General features: G+C 40.4%; 2 protein-coding genes across 10 annotated transcripts in view; one reads left to right on the forward strand and one right to left on the reverse strand.

Moving 5' to 3' along the window:
* Window positions 1–331: 331 nt before the first annotated feature.
* Window positions 332–24,357, reverse strand: HSPD1 (heat shock protein family D (Hsp60) member 1). 8 transcript variants are annotated; one of them, XM_042244032.2, is made up of 13 exons: window positions 24,255–24,357; window positions 10,101–19,698; window positions 8,627–8,802; window positions 7,425–7,677; window positions 6,023–6,105; window positions 5,178–5,273; window positions 4,690–4,783; window positions 4,263–4,431; window positions 2,607–2,706; window positions 1,811–2,056; window positions 1,515–1,689; window positions 1,049–1,227; window positions 332–961 (listed from the first exon to the last, which is right to left on the reverse strand). In XM_042244032.2, the coding sequence occupies exons 3-13, from the start codon at window positions 8,798–8,800 to the stop codon at window positions 809–811; spliced, it is 1,722 nt and encodes a 573-aa protein (XP_042099966.1). In that variant the 5' UTR covers window positions 8,801–8,802; window positions 10,101–19,698; window positions 24,255–24,357; the 3' UTR covers window positions 332–808. The 8 variants fall into 8 exon arrangements, with proteins under 8 accessions (XP_042099966.1, XP_060266138.1, XP_060266137.1 ...); XM_060410155.1 differs by having other exon boundaries at window positions 24,072–24,357; XM_060410154.1 differs by lacking the exon at window positions 10,101–19,698.
* The window catches only part of MOB4 (MOB family member 4, phocein), a 45,960-nt gene continuing 31,747 nt past the window's right edge, over window positions 10,286–24,498 (forward strand). Inside the window, exons 1-4 of one of the 2 annotated variants that reach the window (XM_027965062.3) lie at window positions 10,286–10,375; window positions 10,941–11,105; window positions 12,054–12,143; window positions 12,223–12,467. In XM_027965062.3, the coding sequence (XP_027820863.1) occupies window positions 10,373–10,375; window positions 10,941–11,105; window positions 12,054–12,143; window positions 12,223–12,273 (309 nt within the window). In that variant the 5' untranslated portion in view covers window positions 10,286–10,372 and the 3' untranslated portion in view covers window positions 12,274–12,467. Of the gene's footprint in view, window positions 10,376–10,940; window positions 11,106–12,053; window positions 12,144–12,222; window positions 12,468–24,498 lie in introns of those variants that run through there. The other variant, XM_027965063.3, reaches the window with a different exon arrangement.

A 24,498-nucleotide genomic window follows, 5' to 3' on the forward strand; every position in this document is an offset into this window, starting at 1 on the left:
ATGTTGGGAAAGATTGAAGGCAGGAGAAGGGGACGACAGAGGATAAGATGGCTGGATGGCACCACCGACTCAATGGACATGAGTTTGAGTAAACTCCGGGAGTTGGTGATGGACAGGGAGGCCTGGCATGCTGCAGTTCATGGGGTCACAAAGACTTGGACACAACTGAGTGACTGAAGTGAACTGAATCCAGTCTGCAGCAAAGAGAAACAGAGAAATGCACGAAACAACAGGCAGGAAACATTTTATAGACTTTGGTCAAACCTTACCCTCCCCTCTTCAACTGGCTTTCATTCCTCACATTCTCTAGATCACAGAAAAGCTAACACAGTTAACTTTAAACAATTTTTATTACACAAAGGTTGTCACATAATTGGATATTTCTCTACTCTGTACACAATTGTTCCTACTCTCCACAGAAAGGCTGTTTCTTAACTTCTCATCTGGTGATAGCAAGCACTAAAATCCTGATTTTAACAGAATAGTAGTAAAAATGCCTCAGTGATTTAAGTTGAAAGCAGTACATTGGTACACAGCTCTTAAGCTCATTTATCAGGAATGTACAAATGTCTTTATTTAAAAATACAAAATAAATTATCTGTAGGCATGGACAATGACAGCAGTAAACCATTCTATGTTGTCAACTGAAACCAGTAACTGATGGTTTTATAGTTATTTTCTTAAACATCAGCCAGCCTTCTCTTCAGTCAGCTCCTTCAACTGACCTCTCCTGAAGTTATTGGTGAGGAACACTGCCTTGAGTTTCCTCTCACAGTTCATCAATAATGGCAAAGCACTATTCTAAGAGTTAGAACATGCCACCTCCCATGCCACCTCCCATTCCACCCATGCCACCCATTCCAGGATCCTTCTCTTCTTTAGGAATTTCTGTGACGACAACTTCTGCTGTTGTTAAGAGAGAGGCCACTCCGGCAGCATCCAGTAATGCAGTTCTTACAACCTAGGGAAAAAGTTTTCATAAAATATTAGTTAAAAAAGAAAAAAAAGAACAAGACTTAGCATTTTTAGACAGTGGTCAACTATTTACCTTAGTTGGATCAATGATTCCCTTTTCCACCATATTCACAAAATCTCCAAGCATAGCATCATAACCAACTTCTGAAGAACTCTGCATAATTTTCTCAACTATCAGTGATCCTTCAACACCTGCATTCTTAGCAATGGTCATTGCAGGAATTTTGAGTGTTTTTTTAATGATTTCTATACCTATAAAGAAAACATTTTAACAAATTGAGTTCTTTCCTTTTTAACTATTACAGCACAGTTCTACTTGTGAGAATAATGACACAGATAATTCCAATTGGGAGAACACTATAGGTCAAGTGATTCTGCCTGAAAGATCTCTGACTCCAACACTGTTATTCTACTTCTGTTATTCTGGAAACTGCTTTATGACTTCTTATTCTATCTAGTGGGCAGCAACAATACAACTCTAACAACAGAAAGACTACAATCAAGCTGCAAGTAAACTCATCTCTAAGGTAACTTTTTACCTGTTTTTTGATCTTCATTAGCTGGAGTTATTGACTCCAAGGCTGGAATGCACCGAAGCAGGGCACAGCCCCCTCCCAGAACAATGCCTTCTTCAACAGCAGCTCGTGTAGCATTAAGGGCATCTGTAACTCTGTCTTTCTTTTCATTCACTTCAACATCACTTGTCCCACCAACCTAAAAATCAAAAAAGAATTCCAGTTAGTATGGCTTTTCCTCCTCAAGATGCTAAATGCCAAGAATCCTAGTTTACTTGGGCTCGGAACCCAAGCAGCTTACTTACAACAATGAATCTTACCTTCAACACAGCAACGCCATCTGAGAGTTTTGCCAGGCGTTCGTTCAGTTTTTCCTTTTCATATTCACTGGTTGTGACATCTAACTGCTCAATGATCTCTTGGATGCGCTTTTCAATTTGAGCCTTGTCACCTTTCCCTTTCAAGAGCATGGCATCATCTTTGGTCACAATGACCTCTCCAACTTTTCCTAAGTCATGAGGCTGAACATCTTCAAGATTTAGATTTAGTCCTTCTTCTCCAAATACCTATGAAAACATTTTTAAAAATGAACAAACCATGAAATAAAAAGAACAAATTACATTACAGGCATTTTTCATTATACCAAAATCATTAACATATCCTACAGGTGTTTTGATAAGAAAAGCATCTTGTAATACTGTTTCCTTAAAATCTGAAATTTCAAGACTATAGCTAGACCAAACAAAACTTGCATAGTTTTTCATTACATTTCCAACTTTCCACTTAATCCTCAATTAATACTAAGCTTTGAGAAACAAGTGAACTCAAAAAACTCATCAAAGGACATACTTTTGGTGAAACCAAGACTAGACCCTAGGCCTAAACTTTTAAATCCTGCCTTTTTCTATTATAATACATTCCTGAAAACAAGTTAAAAGACCACTCTTGTGCAAGACTCATGGCAAATTAAAGACAGGGGCCTTAGTGCTATTTAACCCAAACTCTACCTATTGAAGAGAAACACAGATTTGTGAAAATGTGAATTCTACCTATAAATTTCAGACATGGATGTATAAATAACATTCAATAAACCAAAATCACATTTATTTTACTTACTGCACCACCAGTAGCAATAGCCATGTCTTTAAGCTGGTTCTTTCTATTGTCACCAAAACCTGGAGCTTTGACCGCCACAACTTGAAGACCAACTTTCAGCCTGTTAAGAAGTTATTAATAAGATTTAAATTTTATAATAATGTCAGTCTACTTCAAGTTCTAGTAACTAAGGTTACTTGGGAAACTGTACTTTCTGCTTACCTTCTGACCCTACATTCCACTTGAAAACATGTAAATTAAATAGTGATAACTTTTATAGACTGTGAAAATCAGAACTCAGTCAGCTCAGTTCAGTTCAGTTGCCCAGTCACATCCGACTCTTTGCAAGCCCATGAATTGCAGCACACCAGGCATCCCTGCTCTTAAATTTGGGGATCATCTAATGAGCATTTACCCTTAACCATTTAGTATTAGGTTAAGTTGCTATTAAAGTCAGTTTGAGCAGTTTTTCTTTTTTAGTGAGGGATAGTTGATTTACAATACTATATATTTCAGGCGATTGACACATGACAAATTTTAAAGTTATGAGCTCCATTTATAGTTATTATGTATTACTGCTGTATTCTGAGCAATGTTTTCAATTCAATTCCTTTATAAATGTAAATACTGCTGATATCATTAAGCTTACCTTCATTTTAATCAGGTAATGAATATTTAGAATATATAATTTTTAAAATGCTCATTTGAAACCAGATTGAAATGGAAGTAATATATAAACTTCAAGACAGACCTGGTTTTATTAAGGGGCCAAATAAAAATAAGAAGGTTAAGGTCTGATAATATGCCAAGTAAACTGGAGATCCAACTTTACAGCAACCAGTAAAATGGCTCAATCAGAACTTTTCAGGCCTGTTCTTCTATTTCTGCTTCACATCACACTATCTCTAGGGCTTTTCATAACCCCAAGAGCATATCTAGGCTATAAACATTACAAGATAAGTAAACTCATTTAGGTCAGGTCAAAATATGCAATTCTGTTATATACCTGATTATTTCATTTATGCATTTCCATTATAATAGAAATTGGAGAATCTCATTTCTGATACACCCCAGCTGTAGGATTAGGAAGAATATGTATTTTAAAAATGCCCTCCCTGGTCAGGGAACTAAGATTCCACAGGCGCCAAAAAAACCGAAACCCCCCCTAAGATTCTGTCTAAAGCATTAACATTTTTGTCTTAAAGTAAAATGTAATCATTATAGATCTAAAAAATTAATAGACCCCAACCTAAGTACCAATTTCTATTTTAGACTATTCATTAACAAAATTTTTCCTTTAGAAGATTATGTAAAATTCCAACTGCCAGATATACTCAGAATGGTAGTTTACCTCTTCTCATGAAAAACTGTAATTGTGAATGTATCTTTTCCATAAATCTTTCTTGTAAAAAATACAAAAACAAAAACTCAGCCATTTATCTTCAAAACAACTGTAAATACTTAGGCTAACTTATAAAAAGGTACACAAAACATTAAGGACTCAGGGACTCTATTCAAAAAAGACAGAACCATAACTGGACTAAAGGTTCATGACACCCACCAGTATTATACAAACGCAAGTTGTTCAAGGAGAATGTACATAAAGGAGATTTCAAACACCAATACAAATAACTGCCTTTCACCCAGAAATGTAAACCAAACACCACTCCCTATCACCTGTTCAAAACAAGGGTACTTAGAGCTTCTCCATCCACATCTTCAGCAATTATGACCAAGGGCTTCCGGTGAGCATTGGCAATTTCAAGAGCAGGAACAATGGACTGGACACTAGAAATTTTCTTTTCACTCAACAGAACATATGCATCTTGGAATTCACATTTCTGACCTGAAAAGCACAGAACATTTCTCACCAACTTGAGGCCATTCTGCTGAAAATGACTGCAGTCATTTAAATGAAAAACCGCTAGAGCAAAGTTCCAGTACACTTTTAAAGTGACTGATCAGTTCATGTTTTTCTTTCTCATACACACGAACGTTTGGAACACATGGATTTACTTTTGAGGTATGACACTGACAAATGCCCTCAGGGTGTCACATATTAAACTATGCTTTAAAAGAAATTCAGTTACCCATTTGCTCTTACCTTTGGATGTATTAATAAAGTATGGAGAAATGTATCCTCTGTCAAACTTCATGCCTTCAATAATTTCTAATTCATCATTCAGTGTTTTTCCATCCTATGAAAAGTAAAAAAATTCGTTATGAGAATTTCATTACACAAAGACTAGTTTCAAACCAATTAATAAGTAGTCCCCACTTTTCATAAGGAATTCAGATAGAAGTATGCAAATATCCCAGAGCATCCAACTCTACTTTTGCAAGAATATGTATCTGAACTAATTTTTCACAGCTAAAAGCCAGTATCATCTGAATCAGGATGGATTTACGTCCAAAACCATAGGTTAATAATTCACACAAACACAGTAAGCGCATTATTCTGTAGAGGTGCCAGTATTACATGTGAAGGAATGAAAACAGAACACACTTGGAAACATGTAGATCAAATTTTTGTACTTGTAAAGCTCAGATTATCAGACATCTGTTTCCATCTATAATTAAGAACAAACTTACCTTTACTGTGATAACACCCTTTCTTCCAACTTTTTTCATGGCATCAGAAATGATGTTGCCAATTTCTTTGTCTCCATTTGCAGAAATTGTAGCAACCTGAAATAATCAAACTACTCTTTCAAATTAAAGGTAAAGGCTATCTTCCTCAATCAACTCCCCTCCCTTTTCTCATTAACTTCCCAAACAATATATCCTTGGGTGGGATGCTAGAGGCAGGGTGATGGTGGTGGTGAGACAGGCAGAGGGGATTTTAAGCATAATAATTCTAATGAATAACTGGTCCCATTGCAATTTTTTAAAAATTTGATTTTTTTCTACATTATTTTCGAAAGAAACGAAATAAACACACAATTGTTCTTTTAACAAAAACAAAAAAGAGGGAATTCCCTTATGGTCCAGTGGTTAGGACTTGACACTTTCACTGCAGAGGCCCAGATTCCATCCCTGCTTGGGGAACTAGGATCCCACAAGCCAGGCAGGATGGCAGAAAAAAGAAAGCAAGCAAGCTTGATGACCCATTACCCTTGGCAAATATGGCAATATTAGAAAATGAAATTATTCATCTTTGATAAACAGCCAAATAACATTTTCCACATAAATGAGTTTTTACTCAGTCATGCAGAAGTAAAATGACAACTCATTAAGTCTCAAATTATGGAGACTTTCTAGTGGTCCAGGGGTTAAGACACCGTGTTCCACTGCAGAGGTTCAATCCCTGGTGGGGGAATTTTTCAAATCTCTAGCAGTAAGAAAAATGCTTCAAATGTTGGTGATTAGGTAATACTGTTATCCTAACACTGTTGTGTAATTATAGGATAAAATAATGTTTCTTTAAAAATCTATACCTGAGCAATCTCTTCAGGGGTTGTCACAGGTTTAGACTGCTTCTTAAGTTCAGCAATTACAGCATCAACAGCTAACATCACACCTGGTTCAAGAACATTATCACAATGCTTATTCTCTCATGGCTCCATGTCAACTAAAATTCTGATTCATGTTAAGTGTATCAATGCCTTAATGCTTCTGTACCAGTACTCTTCCTAATCACAAGGCAGTTGGATGGCATGCAATGAAACACAAACTTTAAAAAATGAGGTACCACAATGCCAAAATTATTTTTAAAAACTGCATTAAAAAAAAAAGTGTACACTTTCAAGAATCTCACCATTCAACTCATTCTATGTAAATCTTTCCTGATTCAATCATTTCTTACAGGGTCATCTAGCACATTTCCCCTCCACTGAAGGACACAAAGGACCAAAATGGATTACAGTCCCTTATTTTCAACAAGTATAACTGTCAAGGATAAGGACTTTCTTGTGGCTATACCCCTGCAAGTTTTTAACTGGCTGAAATTTCCTCATTTAATATGTAATTTATGAACAACCACCTTTAACATTCAATGTCGCCACAATACGGATTTACTTACGAGAGCATAGTCTTTTCAACTGAGACCAGTGCTAGCTCTTTCCTTATTTTGAGAAAGGTTACTTCACAAAAATAATTGAGAGCAATTTGTAGTAACAATGACTTTCTTTGGGAAGTAACCCTTAATAACCTCAATTCATACTTGCCAGTCAAACTGCTTTTAATGAGACACATTCATTTGGATCTCAAACACTGAAATAGATGAGATGATACCTCATCACATTTTGAGGATGCCTAGCAAGTCAGTTTTCACAAATTATTGATAGTATCTACTTTTACTCTCATGTGCCTCCTAGTTTACATCTCCTACGTGTGGATGGTAATACACCCCAGAAACACACAGCAATTACATGCTGAGGAGATCTTTGAATTGTGGCCTAACTCCCCCAAACAAGTAATAATAAACAAAATTCAGACCCATAACATAGTAAGTGCTGTTAAGAAGAAACTGCCTTATAAAAAATAAAAACCCATTCTGATATCCTGGGTGGCGTTTTCTTGAACTTACTGCTTTAGAAATACACAGTACATGCTGAAACTTACAATAAACTTGGTTTGGGGGAGAAATGAGCCAGGGGACAATGACACGGGGATGGATGACTGTGGACACAGGGCACAAGCATCTTAGTCTCCTCTTTGCCACCTAGCACAATGCCCATCCCATAGTCAGAAATTCAATCACTACTTATTTTTTTAAAAAAAGATTAAAAAATTTTTTTAGGAGACTGAAGAAACAAGAGTCAACTTTCTAACATAATTTAACAGACCTGACACAGATCAAAACACTGTGGAGACAAAACACTGTGGAGACATTCCTACCTCTCCTGATTTCCACTGGATTAGCACCTTTGCTAATCTTCTCGAAGCCTTCCTTGGCAATAGAACGTGCCAGTACAGTAGCAGTAGTGGTGCCATCCCCGGCCTCTTCGTTTGTGTTATTGGCAACATCTTGAACAAGTTTAGCGCCAATATTTTTATATTTATCTTTTAAATCAATAGACTTTGCAACAGTCACACCATCTTTTGTCACTTTGGGACTTCCCCAACTCTGTTCAATAATCACTGTCCTTCCCTATAATTGCAGAAGGAAAAAAAAATGCCACAGATTCACACACTAAGTACTATTTAGCTTAAAATAAAAGAGCATTTTTCATAATACGCAATTACTTTAAAGCCTCAATGCAATATCAGATCACTTTTATCAGACCTGCTGCGGGAATCTCAATGGAAAGTTCATCAACATTCTTACAGACAAAATGATTCTTTATTGTCAGGTGCATAACCTTGGATGAGATGTTATAAGAGATAAAATTTCTAGAGACTTAACCAACATTAACTTGGGAGGTTATAATTTCAGAAGTCTCCACATAATTCATATTTAAGTTTTGTCCAGTGCCTTCTATAATAATAATGTGAAAACTTACTTCTGAACTTTAAAATTTAGTTTCTAAAATACCAATGGCAAGACAAGAACAGTGCAGCCTTCCTGAGTTGTTCAACATTAAATCTTAAAATATGATGCAAACAGTACTGGTGGCTTGAACCAAAGCTGCTTGTGAGGCATGCAAACGCCATTACTCAGTTGAATCACTTTGATATCTGTACTGTCTTCAGCCTGAACTGAAGCATTGCTCCACCCAGTACAACGCATGAAGAGGTCTCCTCAATTTACTTGTTATTCCTCATTCACCAATCTCTTCGTTAAATGAGACTTAAAAGCTCATACTTAAGGTACTGTGGATGTTACATTCTTCCACCTATGCCTAGTACTAACTACTGGGAAAGGATCCAAAATTTAACTCAAGCAGGCAAGGGAGAGTAAGTCTACCTTGAGTTTAACCATCCACCTTAAGCTAGGAGTTACCACTTGATTACATCACACTTTGTACAAATTAGTTTCACAAATCTGGCACAAGCAGTTTATGAATACCTAAGAACTGTTTAATAACTTGGCGTGACTCTTGCCGTCGGCAAAATGTTACTCCTTAACAATACTATAAATTACAACAAAATAAGAATACCTTTGGCCCCATAGTAACGGCTACAGCATCGGCTAAAAGGTCTACACCTTGAAGCATTAAGGCCCGAGCATCTGCACCGAATTTTACATCTTTGGCATAAGCTCGAGTGAGATGAGGAGCCAGTGCCCTGGACACTGGCCTCATTTGACGAAGGACTGCGGGTAATCGAAGCATTTCTGAAGGAGAAACAGATAGAGCATCAGGACAATACTACCACTACCCGTGGGGTTACAACACAAACATGGCACCCATGCAAGAGAACGAGAAATATTAGAAGTGAGCTGGGCTGACGTCTGGCACCCACGATACCTGGGCCTCGGAACCCGCCACCGCCCCCACAACACTGGCTACTAGTGCAGTCTTTAAAGAGGTCGCCCCACGCCTGACCTACAGTAAAAATGCGCGCTCTTCTTCCCCACGGCTATTACTTCCTACGATAATAACGAGTTAATATTTCACCGCTAAAATGGCCTTGAGGGCAAATCAGCTGCAAATGTCCCCTGGAAAACCAAATCTACAGAAAAGGGGCAAGTTATAAACCCAAGCGACCAAGGGAAGGAAAATACTCCTGACGCTGCAAAAATCCGCTTACTAAAATGTGTCTTCATGTATCCACTCGGGGCTACTGTATCAGAGCAGCGAGCAAGGCCACGATGCTGGGGGCGGCGGCCGGGCCCACTCCCAGGGGCCCCACGTGTCTTTCCATCAGGACAGCCAAGCAAGGTCAAAGGTGGAGATGCCGTACCCCAGCAGTCCGCCAGGCCAAAAGCCGCTCCCACGCGCTGCGACCACCCTCCCTGGCACCCTACATTCGACCACAAGCACAACCGCCTTTCACCGGAGGATCGATGTGAATACACTCGCCCGACTCCGCGCACACTCGTGGGCAAGCCCTCCCTGCTGTGCCCGGCTGGGCGAGCGATCCACGCCGCACGTGACGAGCCCCCGCGTGCACCCACGAGGCCTGGCTCAGCGGGCCCGGGCCTGCGGCGCCCGGGGAAGCTCTCTCGCCGGCGGACCGGCTCAGCGGAGAAGGGAAGGACGGCTCCGGGGTCCGAAACCCATGGGTGAGGCGGCGCGGAGCGGCCGCGTACCTGCGGGGCAGCGGCGCGACGTGCGGGCGACGAGACAGGCCGTCGGCGGCGAGTGAGGGACAGAGTGCAAGGCGCGCACGGCAATGAGCCCGTGTCCCCTCCCTCCGCCGCTCCCCCCGCCCCTCCGCAGCGCGCTTGCGAGCGGTGCCCACCCACTTCCAGGGCGCCTGGGCCCTGCAATCTGCATGCTCCGCGCGCCAGTCCCGCCCCTCCCTACCCGCGCCGGGCCAGGCCAGCGGGTTCAGCCCTCTCCGGCCCGCTTAGGCTAGTTCCCGGGCTGCGCGCCGTTCCAGAACGTTCCGGATAGAGCCTGGCTCTGTGGGTCAAGGGTCAAACGCGTCATTTCCGGGAGGGGGGGGGCAAAGGGTTAGTACTTTCACCTAGGCTGACGGCCTAGAAAAGCCTAGAAAGAGCTGCTCTTTTCTTCCGCCTCCGGGTCCGCGCGTCAGCGGCCTGCGCAGAGCGCAGGAAACGAATAGGGGAGCGCGCTGGTGCGGCCACCCGCCTTTCGCGGGGAGGGGCTGGGCGGAAGCGAGCGCGCCTGCGCGGTGGCCAGTTTTTTTTCGCGTTCACGTGTCTGGAGGGTCCGACAGCAGCTCTCTCCTTTTGCCTGTGGCGTGAGAGCAGAGTACGAACTGCGGCAGCCGGAGTTATGGTGAGTCCCGCGTGGGCTGAAGGCCGGCGCACCCGGTTTGGCCTGGGGCTCATGGCGAGCCCGGGCGATTCCCTTTGGGCCTCGCGGGAGGAGTAGAGGTCAGAGACCCGCGCCCGCGCGAGCCCTGGAGAGGCGAGACCCCGCCGACCCTTTCCTCCGAGTAGGGCTCTCTGCACGCGCGTTTGAGGCAGCGCGTGGGTCAGGGGGCGGGAATCCCGACGCACGCCTCCTGCGGGACCTTGGTGGGTGTGTAATGGTCTTGAAAAAAGCGTGGGCACAGGCAGAGGGACTTCAGTGTTTAATGACAATTTACAGAAAATTCTTGGAAGAATTGACCTTGGAAGAAACTAAGCTTGTCCTTGAAGCTCGTCTGGCTGCTGACCTCAGGAGCAACAACGACCCCTAACACTCATAGGAGTGGGAAATTAAACGGGGAATTTAGAACTGAACGTTCAGAGGTGTTTGCTTTAAATGGAAAATCTGAACATTGGCGTTATCTTTGAAAGCCACATGTGGCCTCTTTAGAATACATTGTGTTTCAAATCTAACGTTTTTCTCTCTACAGGCAGGACAGGCATTTAGAAAGTTTCTTCCCCTCTTTGACCGAGTATTAGTTGAAAGAAGTGCCGCCGAAACTGTAACCAAAGGAGGCATTATGCTTCCAGAAAAATCACAAGGAAAAGTATTGCAAGCCACGGTGGTAGCTGTTGGATCAGGCTCTAAAGGAAAGGTAAATGCGGACTGAAATGGAACTCATTTTTATGTGAAATGCGGGGGGGGGGGGGATCCTTGATTATTAAAAAGATCATTCCCCAGTGGGTTCACAACTAATCTGCTTTCAGCAAAAATGATTGTAATCAGGGAAGGAAAAAAATACCTTATTGTGTATGATGGAGGAAGAGTTCCACGGCATTAAAATCAGTAGGTATAAATTTGAACTTAGTCTGACTTCTAACACACTGAAATTGCCCTAATCCTTTAATCCTAGTCACTTTCTGTCTTGCATGTAAGAACTGGCCTTCCAGTTAGTCTCCAACTGAAGGTTAGACGTCAGACTTCTGAAGAGTCAGCTGGAATATTGCATAAATGCCCTGGGGTCATATATGTTCATTGTATTGCTCCAGATACCTCTAAGAAATTTCTAGCAAGGGGTTATCCTGGAGTTAATAGGAAGATTTGGGGCACTCTACTTCAGTCCCTTTTCCTAAATCTGCTTTGGAGGAACAGAAATTGAATTGCAAAAGTAAATGAAGTATATGTTCCAAAGTCAGAAAATTAAGTTTTTACATGTTGAAAGAAGTTAAACATGACCATTGTACATATGGTTTTAAAAACTGGTTTACCTCACTTGGTTGTGAAGTAACATATTACTTCAAGTATGTTAATATTTAACGATTAAAAAGCTTAAAGTTAGTTTTCCCAGTACAATTCTTTGACCCTTTAAAGTAAAATCAGGTTTTAGTTGAAGCCACTCTGTGTGCCTTATTTCAAAGTGTGACTCTACAGTGATATTTTTGAGTGAAGAACTATGACTATAAATTATACCACTTGGCCACCTTTTTTAAACATCTTTTTTAAACATCTGATTCTAGCACGCAGAGTTGATTAATAATAAAGTGTAAATATTTGGTTTGGTTAACTAAACATCTTTACTAATAAACATCCTTGTTTTCTTAAGGGTGGAGAGATTCAACCAGTTAGTGTGAAAGTTGGAGATAAAGTTCTTCTCCCAGAATATGGAGGCACCAAAGTAGTTCTAGACGACAAGGTGTGTAAACTTCATAATATTAAGGATGGGTTAAATATTTGCTATTAGTTTTCTTAACTAATGGTTTCTCTGTTTGCAGGATTATTTCTTATTTAGAGATGGTGACATTCTTGGGAAATATGTCGACTGAAATAAGTCACTATTGAAATGGCATCATGTGAAGCTGCCCATTCCACTCAAGTTCTGAAATCTTTCATCATGTAAATAATTTCCATGTTTCTCTTTTATAATAAACTAATGATATCCAAGCTAATGACATCCAGTGTCTAAAATTTAGTTTCACTGTACTGGTATAAACATTTCCAAATAAAAATATGTAAATCAGTGGTTAATTTTTATTTAGTGATTTAACATGGTTCTTGGGGCTTCCCTGGAGGCTCAGATGGTAAAGAATCTGCTTACAGTGCAGGGGACCCAGGTTCAATCCCTGGGTTGGGTCAGTCCCCTGGAGAAAGGAATGGCTACCCATTCCAGTATTCTTTTCTGGAAAATCCATGGACAGAGGAGCCTGACAGGCTACAGTACATGCAGTTGCAAACAGTCAGACACAACTGAGCAACTGACACTTGCTCTGCAGTTGCTTTAGGGTTCATGGTTTATATGGGGGCAGATAGAGGTAACCTGCAGAGAACTGGAAAACAAGGTTTTCAATCTTCGTGTTGAAGTTAACTTTAAGTATAGTTCTTCACTTATGCAAATCTAGTATCATATGTCTTATTTCTTAAGTTGTATTTTGAAAAACTTAATGAACATTTTCACTATTACATAGTTAGAAATCCAAGGTAGGGTGTAATAGCTCCCACTGGCTGAGTACCTTGTGAATTCCAGGCTAGGCACCGAGCAACAGTATAGCTAACACTGCAGGAGCATTTTCTAGGTACTAGCTACTGTTGTAGGTACTTGTCCTATATCACATGGCTTAATCTTTCAAGAGCATGAGAGTCAAGTACCATCAGTCACATCTTGCATATAAGGATGGTGAGCCACAAAGGGGGGTTAAGTAATAACAGGACACTAGGAAGTGGTAAAGCCTGATTTGGACATAGGTAGTCTATATACATTTACATGCTGTCTATAAACTGTTATGGCCTCTGCAACTTTGTCAGCCCGTTCTAAGCACATGATAGACATTTCAGATAACAACTGGAAAAAGGGAAGGGGTACCTGAAACTGACAATTAGGTTATCTAGTATACAATTTATTGATTTTAGCAAATAGGAAACAGAGAACTGGACAAAGCTTGATTTAGGAGCCAGGAGAATTAAGATTTGAACCCAAACAATCCTACACTGGAGTTGATTACCAACTCCTAATCTTGACTGTCTCTCAGCTACCAGCTATTTTTGCCTTGCAGTCAAATCTGTTAGTTTTGATTGCTCATAAGCTAGTCTATGATAATGTCTTTTAAAAGCTGTATTCCGTATTTGTCTTGTGGAATCAAAGTCTAGATTAAATTTTAAGTGATAAAGGAATAATCTCAACTTTTGATAATACCCCATCAATAAAATAGTATGTTTGTGTATTTATGTTATGTATTTACGAAATGTTAGTGACATTTTGCTGTATAAGGCTTTTTGTCATATTTAGGTTAAAAAAAGGAATGCCTATTTTTACAGAACCCAAATGGGCCATCAGTTTCCTACTGTGTGCCAGGCACAGCTAATGTGCACTGCACATTGTAATCCTGTAAGCAGATTTGTTTTCGCAATGAGAGAACTCACGGAGGAAATGAAGAAACTTACTCAAGGCCATGTGGTTGGTAAACTGTAATTAAGAATCCAGTCCAAGGTCTATGACTTTCCATTCATGATTGTTTTCCCAGGACCCAAGGAAATAAGGACGTTTTGAGATCTAAGATGAGTTTACAAACCTTATTCATCCTTGGAATTACTTGCTATCTTAGAATTTCAGGGCTGTGTCCATAACCTAAATCAGAAGGATGGGAGGATTCCTTTTGTACCAGAGAAGTTGTCCTTGTCTAGCAGAACTGCTAAAGAATCACTTTATAGATTGTGAGATTATATTAAAAATTAGTAGGGAAAATAATTTTGGCATGAGAAATTTGGGCCCAAAATCTGGGTATTGGGGATGTGGACCCATCTGTTTTAGAGAGGTATGTTGGTGTTTACTTTTTGTTGAACAGGCAAATAGTAAGGAGAAAGGTAAAACAGGTAAAATTCTGACTGAAATTTTAATGATGGCCTTACCATTTTTGAACTCTTGCCAGGCACTGTTCTAGTAACAACATAAAATCCTACTTACTCGTGTAATCATAGCAATACTGTTTGATGTTCTTTGCCTCACAGGTGAAGGATGCAGATAGGTAGAGGAACTTGCTCAAGGTAACCTAAATTTTAAGACATAGGTTGGAACTGAACTCAACCTTGTCTGACTTCAAAGTCTGCATTTCAGTATTCTACACAAAAATTTTTTTGAAAAATTGAGAATAAAATTACCAGGGTGCTATTGTGCTGTGGAAGCAGCATTATCAAGATTATGATTTTTTTCCTCTATTGCTCCAGAAACTATGCTTTACAGAAAGTTCTTATTTTTTAAAAGTGACATAAAATAGGTTTTTCATTTTTTTATTGTAGTAAGGACACTTAGTATGCAATACATCTTAACAGATTTTTAAGTGTACATTATAATACTGAATAAATGAAACTTTATGCCCATTGATTAAAAACTCTTTTTCCCCTCCCCTAGTCCCTGGCAACTACTGTTCTAGTCTCTGCTTCTATAGCTATTTTAGATCCTTCACGTATGTGGAATACAGTATTTTGTCCTTCTGATTGGCTTATTTGACTTAGCTTATTATCAAGGTTCATTCCGTGTTGTCAAATATTTAAAGCTGAGTAATAATTCCATTGTATGCAATACCACGTTTTCTCCATTCATACAACAAATGGACATTGATGCTTCCACAGCTTGGCTATTGTAAACAGTGCTACAATTCAGATGAGAGTGCTAATATATCTCTTTGAGATTCTGATTTCAGTTCTTTTAGAAAAATGCTCAGAAGTGGGGTTTCTGAATAGAAACATGGTAGTTCTATTTTTAACTTTTTGAGGATCCTCCAAACTGCCACAGTGGGCACACCATTCTGGATTACCACCAACATGGATCATAAGGTTTTAGGGGTGTGAATCTGTCACATTTATTTCCTAATTTGTGCAGTTTTTGTTTCTAGTTAAATCTCATTCTTCTAGTACATTTTTTTTTGAAATGTTAAGTAATTCATTGATCCATTTAGTGTACAGTATATGTCTTTTTTTTAGCCAACGGTTTACTTTATTGGATTACCCACTCTCCCCCACCACTCCCCTGCCCCCAAATTTGAGATGTCACCTTTATCATACATTAAATTTTTAAGCAAACATATTCCTGGATTTCACAGTCTGATCCATTGATCTCTCTATCCTATCAGTGTTTTCAATATAAACATATATTTGTTTGATACCTGATATGACAGTTCCTCCCTGTACTCTCAACAGTGCACTTACCGGGCTGTGAGCATTTTTAACTTCTGGGTAAGGGCTGCGAGCAGAGAAGGCAATGGCACCCCACTCCAGTACTTTTGCCTGGAAAATCCCCTGGATGGAGGAGCCTGGTAGGCTGCAGACCAGGGGGTTGCTAAGTCGGACATGACTGAGCAACTTCACTTTCATGCACTGAAGAAGGAAATGGCAACCCACTCCAGTGTTCTTGCCTGGAGGATCCCAGGGACAGGGGAGCCTGGTGGACTGACGTTTATGGGGTCACACAGAGTCGAACACGACTGAAGTGACTTAGCAAAGGGCTGCCAGATTGCTCTCCAGCATGATACCAGGTCACATGCCTCATCCAGCAAGTTAATTGCTGTTTTCTCTGCAGCCACACCAAAATGGACTTTAGAACTTTTTATTTATGTGAAGTCTATTTAAATGTCTTTTTTTTTAACCCTTAAGCAATCTGTATGAGAGCTCAATCAAACCTAGGCTCTATATCCTATGTAGCTTACATAGTCATTCAGTCAGTTCAACTCTTTGCGACCCCATGAACCGCAGCATGCCAGGCCTCCCTGTCCATCACCAATTCCCGGAGTCCACCCAAACCCATGTCCATTGAGTCGGTGATGTCATCCAACCATCTCATCCTCTGTCGTCCCCTTCTCCTCCTGCCTTCAATCTTTCCCAGCATCAGGGTCTTTTCCAATGAGTCAGCTCTTCACATCAGGTGGCCAAAGTATTGGAGTTTCAGCTTCAACATTAGTCTGTCCAATGAACACCCAAGACTAATCTCCTTTAGGATGGACTGGCTGGATCTCCTTGCAGTCCAAGGGACTCTCAAGAGTCTTCTCCAACATCACAGTTCAAAAGCATCAATTCTTTGGCCCTCAGCTTTCTTTATAGTCCAACTCTCACATCCATCCATACATGACCACTGGAAAAACCACAGCCTTGACTAGATGGACCTTTGCTGACAAAGCAATGTCTCTGCTTTTTAATATGCTGTCTAGGTTGGTCATAACTTTCCTTCCAAGGAGTTAAGTGTCCTTTAATTTCATGGCTGCAATCACCATCTGCAGTGATTTTGGAGCCCAGAAAATAGTAGTTATGTGATATTTGACAAATCATCTCAACCTCTTTGGGTTTAAGAATTAACTGTAAAAAAAAAAGGGGGGGGGCACTAGATGTTCCTTAACATTTTGAGTCAAGCCTGATATTTTTTTTCCTTAAACTTTAATTTTATTAACATTTAAAACTAGATAATCTGTTTGTGGGCTTCCCAGGTGTCTCAGTGGTAAAGAATCTGCCTGCCAATGCAAGAGACATGGGTTTGATCCCTGGGTGGGAGAGATCCCCTGGAGAAGAAAATGGCAGCCCACTCCAGTATTCTTGCTGGATAATCTCATGGACAGAGGAGCCTGGAGGGCTACAGCCCAGGGGTCACCAGAGTCAGACATGACTCAAGTTACTGACCATGTATGCATGCAACATATGTGTAGGTAAAAATTCCAAAGGATGTACATTGAAAAGAGTCCTTCCCATCCCTGTGCCCTGGCCACCTGGTTCTATTCCTGGAGGCACTGGTGTTACAGTTTATATTCTTTCTTTCAGGGGTGTTTTATGTATACATATGTATTTGTGTGTGTGTATATATGTATCTCATGCATATGAAATATATATATACTTTTCAAAAGTAAAATATTCTGTACACACCAACTGGCACCTTGCCTTCTATTTTTTGTATTAATAATTTTGTCTTTGGAATTAATCTATAAAGTACATATAAAAGTTTCATTCTCCTTATAGCTGTATGATGTTTCATTATATGGATGAACCAAAATTTAAGCATTTCCTATTGATTGATATTTAAATTCTAAACTTAGGCTCTTAAAAACACTTCTGAAATAAATAAAATTTTGCATAGATTTTATATCTTTAAGATAAACTGCTGGGCATGAAATTGCTATGTCAAAGGGTCATTGTTACTTAGTTGCTAAGTTGTATGTAACTCTTTTGCAACCCCATGCACTACACAGCCTGCCAGGCTCCTCTGTCCATGGGATTTTCTAGGAGTGGGTTGTCATTTACTTCTCCAGGGGATCTTCCTGATGCAGTTATTGAACCTGCGTCTTCTGCATTGGCAGGCAGATTCTTTACTATTGAGCCTCCTGGGAAGCCCATGTCAACAGTTATGTGAACCTTAATCGTATATACACACATACACACAAACATCTTCAAGTTGCCCTTCAGAGAATTTCTACCGATTAATAATCTTACCAGCAATGTATGAGATTGCTGATTTCCTCACACTCTCAATAATATAGAATGTTATGAATTTTTATTTTTCCAAACCATTTTATCTTTATGGATAAGGGTGAGGATCTCATGTGTTTAAGAGCCATCTCTTATTTTCTTTCCTGTTAACTGTTCCTATTGCCTGTTAATATCTGCTGCTCAGTTTCCTACTGGGTAACTGGCCTTTTATGATTTGATATCCTTATCATTCAGGGAAATTGGTCCTTTGTGATAAGTTTTTTCCTCCAGTTTATAATTTGACTTTGATTTTTTTAATGCTTTGAATTTGTAGGAAGTAATTTTGGTATAGCTGAATAAATAAAATTTTCCATTTTAGCTTCTAGTTATTTCAAACTCTGAAAAGTATCCAACAGAAGGTTCTTCCATAGTTTCTTTAGGTATTTTTATGGTTTTCGGTTGTTGTATTTTTTCAATCTTGAGATTTTCCTGTTTTAAGAGATAAGAAATGGATCCAAACCCTCGTCTTACAAGTTAAGCCTAGTTCTTTAAGACATTAAAATTTAGCCAAACTCTTACAAAACACTTTTCAGTCTCATTTTGCCTAGAGATTTGACTTGGAAAAAACATCAGTGGGTACTTACTTATCTGACTTATTATTTCAAAAGACCAATTTATTATAGTATTTTTAAGTCATTCATTTTAAAAAGGTGTTTGTTTTTTTTTTTTTTAAATTTTAAATTTATTTGGCTGTACTGGGTCTTAGTTCCAAGTGCAAACTCTTAGTTATGTCATGAAGGATCTAGTTACCTGACCAGGAATCAAACTCAGGCCCCGGGCATTGAGACTGCAGTCTAAGCCACTGGACCACTAGAGAACTCCCCATTCATTTTTTTGAACAAGTGTCAGGCACTGTCTTAGGCCCTAGAGATACAGGGATGAATAAAATCAGTTCAGTTCAGTTCAGTTCAGTCACTCAGTCATGTCCGACTCTTTGTGACCCCATGGACTGCAGCACGCCAGGCTTCCTTGTCCATCCTCAGCTCCTGGAGCTTACTCAAACTGACGTCCATTGAGTCGGTGATGCCATCCAACCATCTCATTCTCTGTTGTCCCCTTCTCCTCCTGCCTCCAACCTTTCCCAGTATCAGGGTCTTTTCAAATGAGTCAGTTCTTCACATCAAGTGGCCAAAGTATTGGAGTTTCAGCTTCAGCATCATTCCTTCCAATGAATATTCAGTACTGATTTCCTTTAGGATGGACTGGTTGGATCTCCTTGCGGTCCAAGGGACTCTCAAGAGTCTTCTCCAAACACCACAGTTCAAAAGCATCAATTCTTCGGTGCTCAGGTTTCTTTATAGTACAACTCTCACATCCATATATGACCACTGGAAAAACCATAGCTTTGATTAGACAGACCTTTGTTGGCAAAGTAATGTCTCTGTTTTTTAATATGCTGCCTAGGTTGGTCATAGCTTTTCTTCCAAGGAGTAAGCGTCTTTTAATTTCATGGCTGCAGTCACCATCTGCAGTGATTTTGGTGCCCCCCAAAATAAAGTCTCTCACTGTTTCCACTGTTTCTCCATCTAATTGCCTTGAAGTGATGCGACCAGATGCCATGATGGTAGTTTTCTGAATGTTGAACTTTAAGCCAACTTTTCACTCTTTCCCTTTCATCAAGAGGCTCTTTAGTTCTTCTTCGCTTTCTGCCATAAGCATGGTGTCATCTGCATATCTGAGGTTATTCATATTTCTTCCTGCAATCTTGATTCCAGGTTGTGCTTCTTCCAGCCCAGTGTTTCTCATGATGTACTCTGCAAAGAAATTAAATAAGCAAGGTGACAGTATACAGCCTTGACACACTCCTTTCCCTATTTGGAAATAGTCTGTTGTTCCATGTCCAGTTCTAACTGTTGCTTCCTGACCTGGATACAGATTTCTCAAGAGGCAGGTCAGCTGGTCTGATATTCCCATCTCTTTAAGAATTTTTCAGAGTTTGTTGTGACTAAAACAGGCAGAAGTAAACAACTAAATTAATAGCATAATTTTAGAAACTGTTGTCATCTAGAAAATAAAGGTAGAAAATGCCCCTAACTTCATGAAAGACATTAGGTGCCCTATGGAAAAAAGGAATGATAATTGTCTGTTGTGACTTATCTCTTCTGATCATATCTTCCCTTCCTGAAGATTCAGGAACTACTGTATTAGTTATCTATTGCTGCTTAACGAATCATCCCAAACTTAGTGGCTTAAAACACCAATATCTCACACAGTATTTGGACATCAGAAATTTGGGATCTGCTTATCCCAAATTTTATGAGGCTACCATCAGCCAAAGGTTTGACTGGGATCTGCAAGTTATACTTCCAAGATGGTTACTCTTGCTGGCAAGTTGATACTTACTTTTGGCAGGAGCTTCAGTGGATCCCTTGTGGGCAACTTGAGGATCCTCACACATGACAGTGTCTTAGCTTACCCAAGGGAGGTGAGTTGAGAGAGCAAGGCCAAAGCCACAATGTCTTTTATGGCCTAACATCAGGAGTCACACATCATCATTTTCAAAATGTCTTATTTTGATTAAACAGGTCCACCCTATTCAGTGTGCGAGAAAACCAAAGGTGTTCTTCATTTGGTTGTCTCTCACACTGAGGAGATGATAATCACTAGAGGACATCTTGGCACCTGGCTACCACAATCACTAATTGGTCAAATATTCTAGAGATAAAAATGAAGTACTGTGGAAGCTGAGTATCTCACTCATTTGTAGTCAAAATTGTCTTGTTTGAACTTTATAAATTCAAAAAATTTTGTCTATAACAATTTTTATAAAGAGAAATGAATTTTCAAATAATATGTTAAAAATGTACAAAACTACATATACAACTACTTTTTGTTCAGCTGTGAACATACATCTCCATACTTCACTGCTGCTTCAATTTTGCTTGGCCTGGAACGAAACTGCCTCTATGAAACCCCCTCAATAAATGCAACTTAAATGGCACATTCAAGTACTTCATGCATCTCGGTCAGTGCACCAGCTTTGCTCTTAGGCTGGCTTCCTTCAAGTCAAGAGGGTTGATGCAGCCCCAGACTTGACAAGGTTCAGTGGCACAAAAAAAGAACCATCTCTTTTACTGTCTCCTCAAGAGCAAGAAAACCTTTCCCCAGAGTGCTCCATCAGGTATCTTTCCACATCTCCTCAGGCTAAAATGGAGTCATAAGCTCACCCTTTAAACATTGGCTTAGGACAATAAGGATTTATCCCTCAGTTAAAGATGGGTTTACCTTTCCCTGCTCAAATTGGGAGAGATGGATACCAAGCAAGAGTAAAGTCTCTTTGCAAAGAGCATGTGTAGTGTGGATAGCAAATAGGCCACCATCAACCAAAGACATTTTGTCTGTAGTATAGTAATTTACATATCCTCCTTTCCTATTCATTTTTAAACTTTGTGAAGAAAGGAGCTTATACATCTTATTCATGGTTCTCAGCTCTTGCTCAGTGCCCAAACACAATGCGCATTCAATATTTTAGCTGGATTTTAAAACTCCCCAAGGAGGATTTCATATTGGATAGATGGTTTTGAAATTACTTATGATTCGTTGGATTTACAGAGTATTTTCTTCTAAAACTTTTGAGAGACTTTAAAATTAATTAATTTTTGCTGCACGGGGTCTTCATTGCTGCAGACGGGCTTTCTCTAGTTGCAGAGAGCTTCTAGTTGCGAACTTCTCACTGCAGTGGCTTCTCCTGTTGCAAAGCACAGGCTCTAGGGTGTGTGAGCTTCAGCAGTTTCAGCCATATGCTCTAGAGCACAGGCTCAGTATTTGTGCTCCACGGGCTTGGTTGCTCCATGGCATGTGAGATCTTCTGAGACCATGGATCAAACCCATGTTCCCAGCATTGCAAGGTGGATTCTTAACCACTGGACCACCAGGGAAGCCTCCAAAAGATCATACTCTTATGAGGCAGAAGGAAAGAACTGCTGTGCACTGGTTTCATTCCCTCTCCCTCCACACAAACCCTTTTATTTGATAAACTGTTCAAAGTCTTACAGTCAACAAGGAAGAGAATTTAGACTTCTTGAATCTCAGTCCAGAGTTATTTTCATTTGTTCATCTTGCCTTTAAAAAAACTACTTCTTTAACAAAAATATTCAAGTAACCCATTTTTACATGTTACTGTTATTACTGATCATGCTCTTTTCTTCTTCCCCCCACTCCCTAAATTAATTGTGGTTGTAGAATTATTGTTGTTTAGAGGTCTGCAGACCTCCAATCTGCAGACTAACAGATTAAACGTCACATTAAAATGTGAAGGTTATAAGTTAGAAACATTTCAACCATAAAGACCAAGGTTCTTCCTGTAAACAAGGCCAGAATTGACATCACAATGTAGCATAATTAGACTTTTCAAAGAGAAGAATATGTATTTTGTTCCTGAATTTAACACCTACTTAATTCTCTTTTTCTTTTGTTCTTTTCAGATGGGTTGAAACAGTATTTAAGTATTACTACCAGGCATGAAATTAAAAGACGCTTACTCCTTGGAAGGAAAGTTATAACCAACCTAGATAGCATATTCAAAAGCAGAGACATTGCCAGCAAAGGTCTGTCTAGTCAAGGCTATGGTTTTTCCAGTGGTCATGTATGGCTGTGAGTTGGACTGTGAAGAAAGCTGAGGGCCGAAGAATTGATGCTTTTGAATTGTGGTGTTGGAGAAGACTCTTGAGAGTCCCTTGGACTGCAAGGAGATCCAACCAGTCCATTCCTAAAGGAGATCAGTCCTGGGTGTTCATTGGAAGGACTGATGCTGAAGCTGAAACTCCAATACTCTGGGCCACCTGATGCGAAGAGTTGACTCATTGGAAAAGACCCTGATGCTGGGAGGGATTGGGGGCAGGATAAGGGGACGACAGAGGATGAGATAGCTGGATGGCACCACCAACTCGATGGACATGAGTTTGGGTAAACTCTAGGAGTTGGTGATGGACAGGGAGGCCTGGTATGCTGCAATTCATGGGGTTGCGGAGTCAGACATCGCTGAGCGACTGAACTGAACTCTGGACTTAAGATGAGCCCCTTCAACTATAGGTAACTGATATTTACAGCTCGGGGATTACCATACAATCCGGGAAATTATAACTGAATCCTTGGAGTAAGGGAGGTGAGATTGTCCACAGACCTAAGAATCTGCTCTCTACAGATCCAGCCATATCTCTCTTAGGGTGGCAACATTTAGGGGCTGCTTGTCTTAGATTCTCACTGTATTTATTAAGAGAACTGGTGACTTGCACGGCTGTCTCCATGGCTAGACTCTAATCAACTTATCCTTAAGGATGGGGCCTTTTTATACTTTTACCTCAGTGCCACAGAGTGGGGCTTAATAAACACTTGTTGGATGAATAAATTTTTTGCACTTAGTGATGGAGTTGTCCTTTCTCTTGAAAAGTTACCAGTCTCTACATCTTCTAGAAAGAAGAAATCTTTAAAGGCAAACAGGCTTCCCATATTAAATGCTTCTGAACGAAATTCCAAGCCATGACAGTTATTCAGCTTTGCACTAATTTTAACCACCCTCTCATCCACTCCTGGCTTTCATCTTTGGAGACTCTGTTACATGTCTCAGCATTCTTAATACACTTTTGGGTGTACTTGATGGGATGGGATATCTGATGCTTTTCTCTCTTGAAAATTACCCTACTATATGCATTGTTTACTAATTTAACCGTCTTCGCATCTGATAACCTAAGGCCTCTCTCATCCCAGATCAAACATTTTAAGATTTCCAAGCAGGAACCAAAAAAAAGTTTGCCAATACATCTCTGATTCCATGACATAAGAGAAAACTTAAAACTTGCAACAAAGAAAAACTGAAATACTGGGATGTACAACACCCACCGTCAACGAAGGGGCATTCATTTTCTCCTCCTGCTTTTGACTTGCAAAAAAATACAAGCTAATCTTGTCTGCTTAACACACAATACCTGATGTCCCCTTTACCGTCAGAAAATTGGCATTTGGGTCTCTAATCGACACAAACTTAGCGGATGGCGGAAATACCGTTTTACACTCTAAGCCTGAGTCTGATTTGAAATTGGTCCATTTCATGCAGGGTCTGTGTAACTTTCCAAGACTGCTGACCTCTTTTTCACTGTGCACATCTAGGCAGATTTCGGGACAGACTTACGCTTCTCTAGGTATTTGTTTGCACAACCGACAACTGAAACGGTCGTCATTGTGCAAGCTCCGTTCTTCCAGTTAACTAACGTAAGCCCAATGAGATGCACAACGCGCTACGCCGAATTTGCACATTCCCACTTGGGGATGGTGGCTCTCTGCGCTGGCCGGCGGAATTCTCTTTGCTACTCACTCTCGTCCTTGGCAGCCGGGTCTCTCCCTCCCTCCACTTCGTCGTCAGTGAGTCGTCGGCTGTTCCTTTTCTTGTCCCCCTCCCTCCGCCAGCTGGCCCTTTCAGGGACTCCTCCAGTTCCTCCCACCCTGCCCCGCGCGGGCTACGGCTGTGCCGTCAGCAGTCGCCCCTCCCCCGCGCCCGAGCCAGGAACGCCGCTCCGCCCCGCCCCCCGCGCAGGCAGCCGTCCCCTACATCCGGGTAC

Source organism: Ovis aries, chromosome 2 (genome assembly GCF_016772045.2).
Source record: "Ovis aries strain OAR_USU_Benz2616 breed Rambouillet chromosome 2, ARS-UI_Ramb_v3.0, whole genome shotgun sequence".
NCBI classification, from domain to species: Eukaryota; Metazoa; Chordata; class Mammalia; order Artiodactyla; family Bovidae; genus Ovis; species Ovis aries.

What these genes read in the sequence shown, in the direction of transcription:
- HSPD1 (XM_060410153.1), bottom strand. An exon ending in AGGGTGTTATCACAGTAAAG is followed by an intron (nt 4,784 to 5,177) that starts GTAAGTTTGTTC and finishes TACTTTTCATAG; the next exon opens with GATGGAAAAACACTGAATGA. An exon ending in TAATGAAGATCAAAAAACAG is followed by an intron (nt 1,228 to 1,514) that starts GTAAAAAGTTAC and finishes TTTTCTTTATAG; the next exon opens with GTATAGAAATCATTAAAAAA.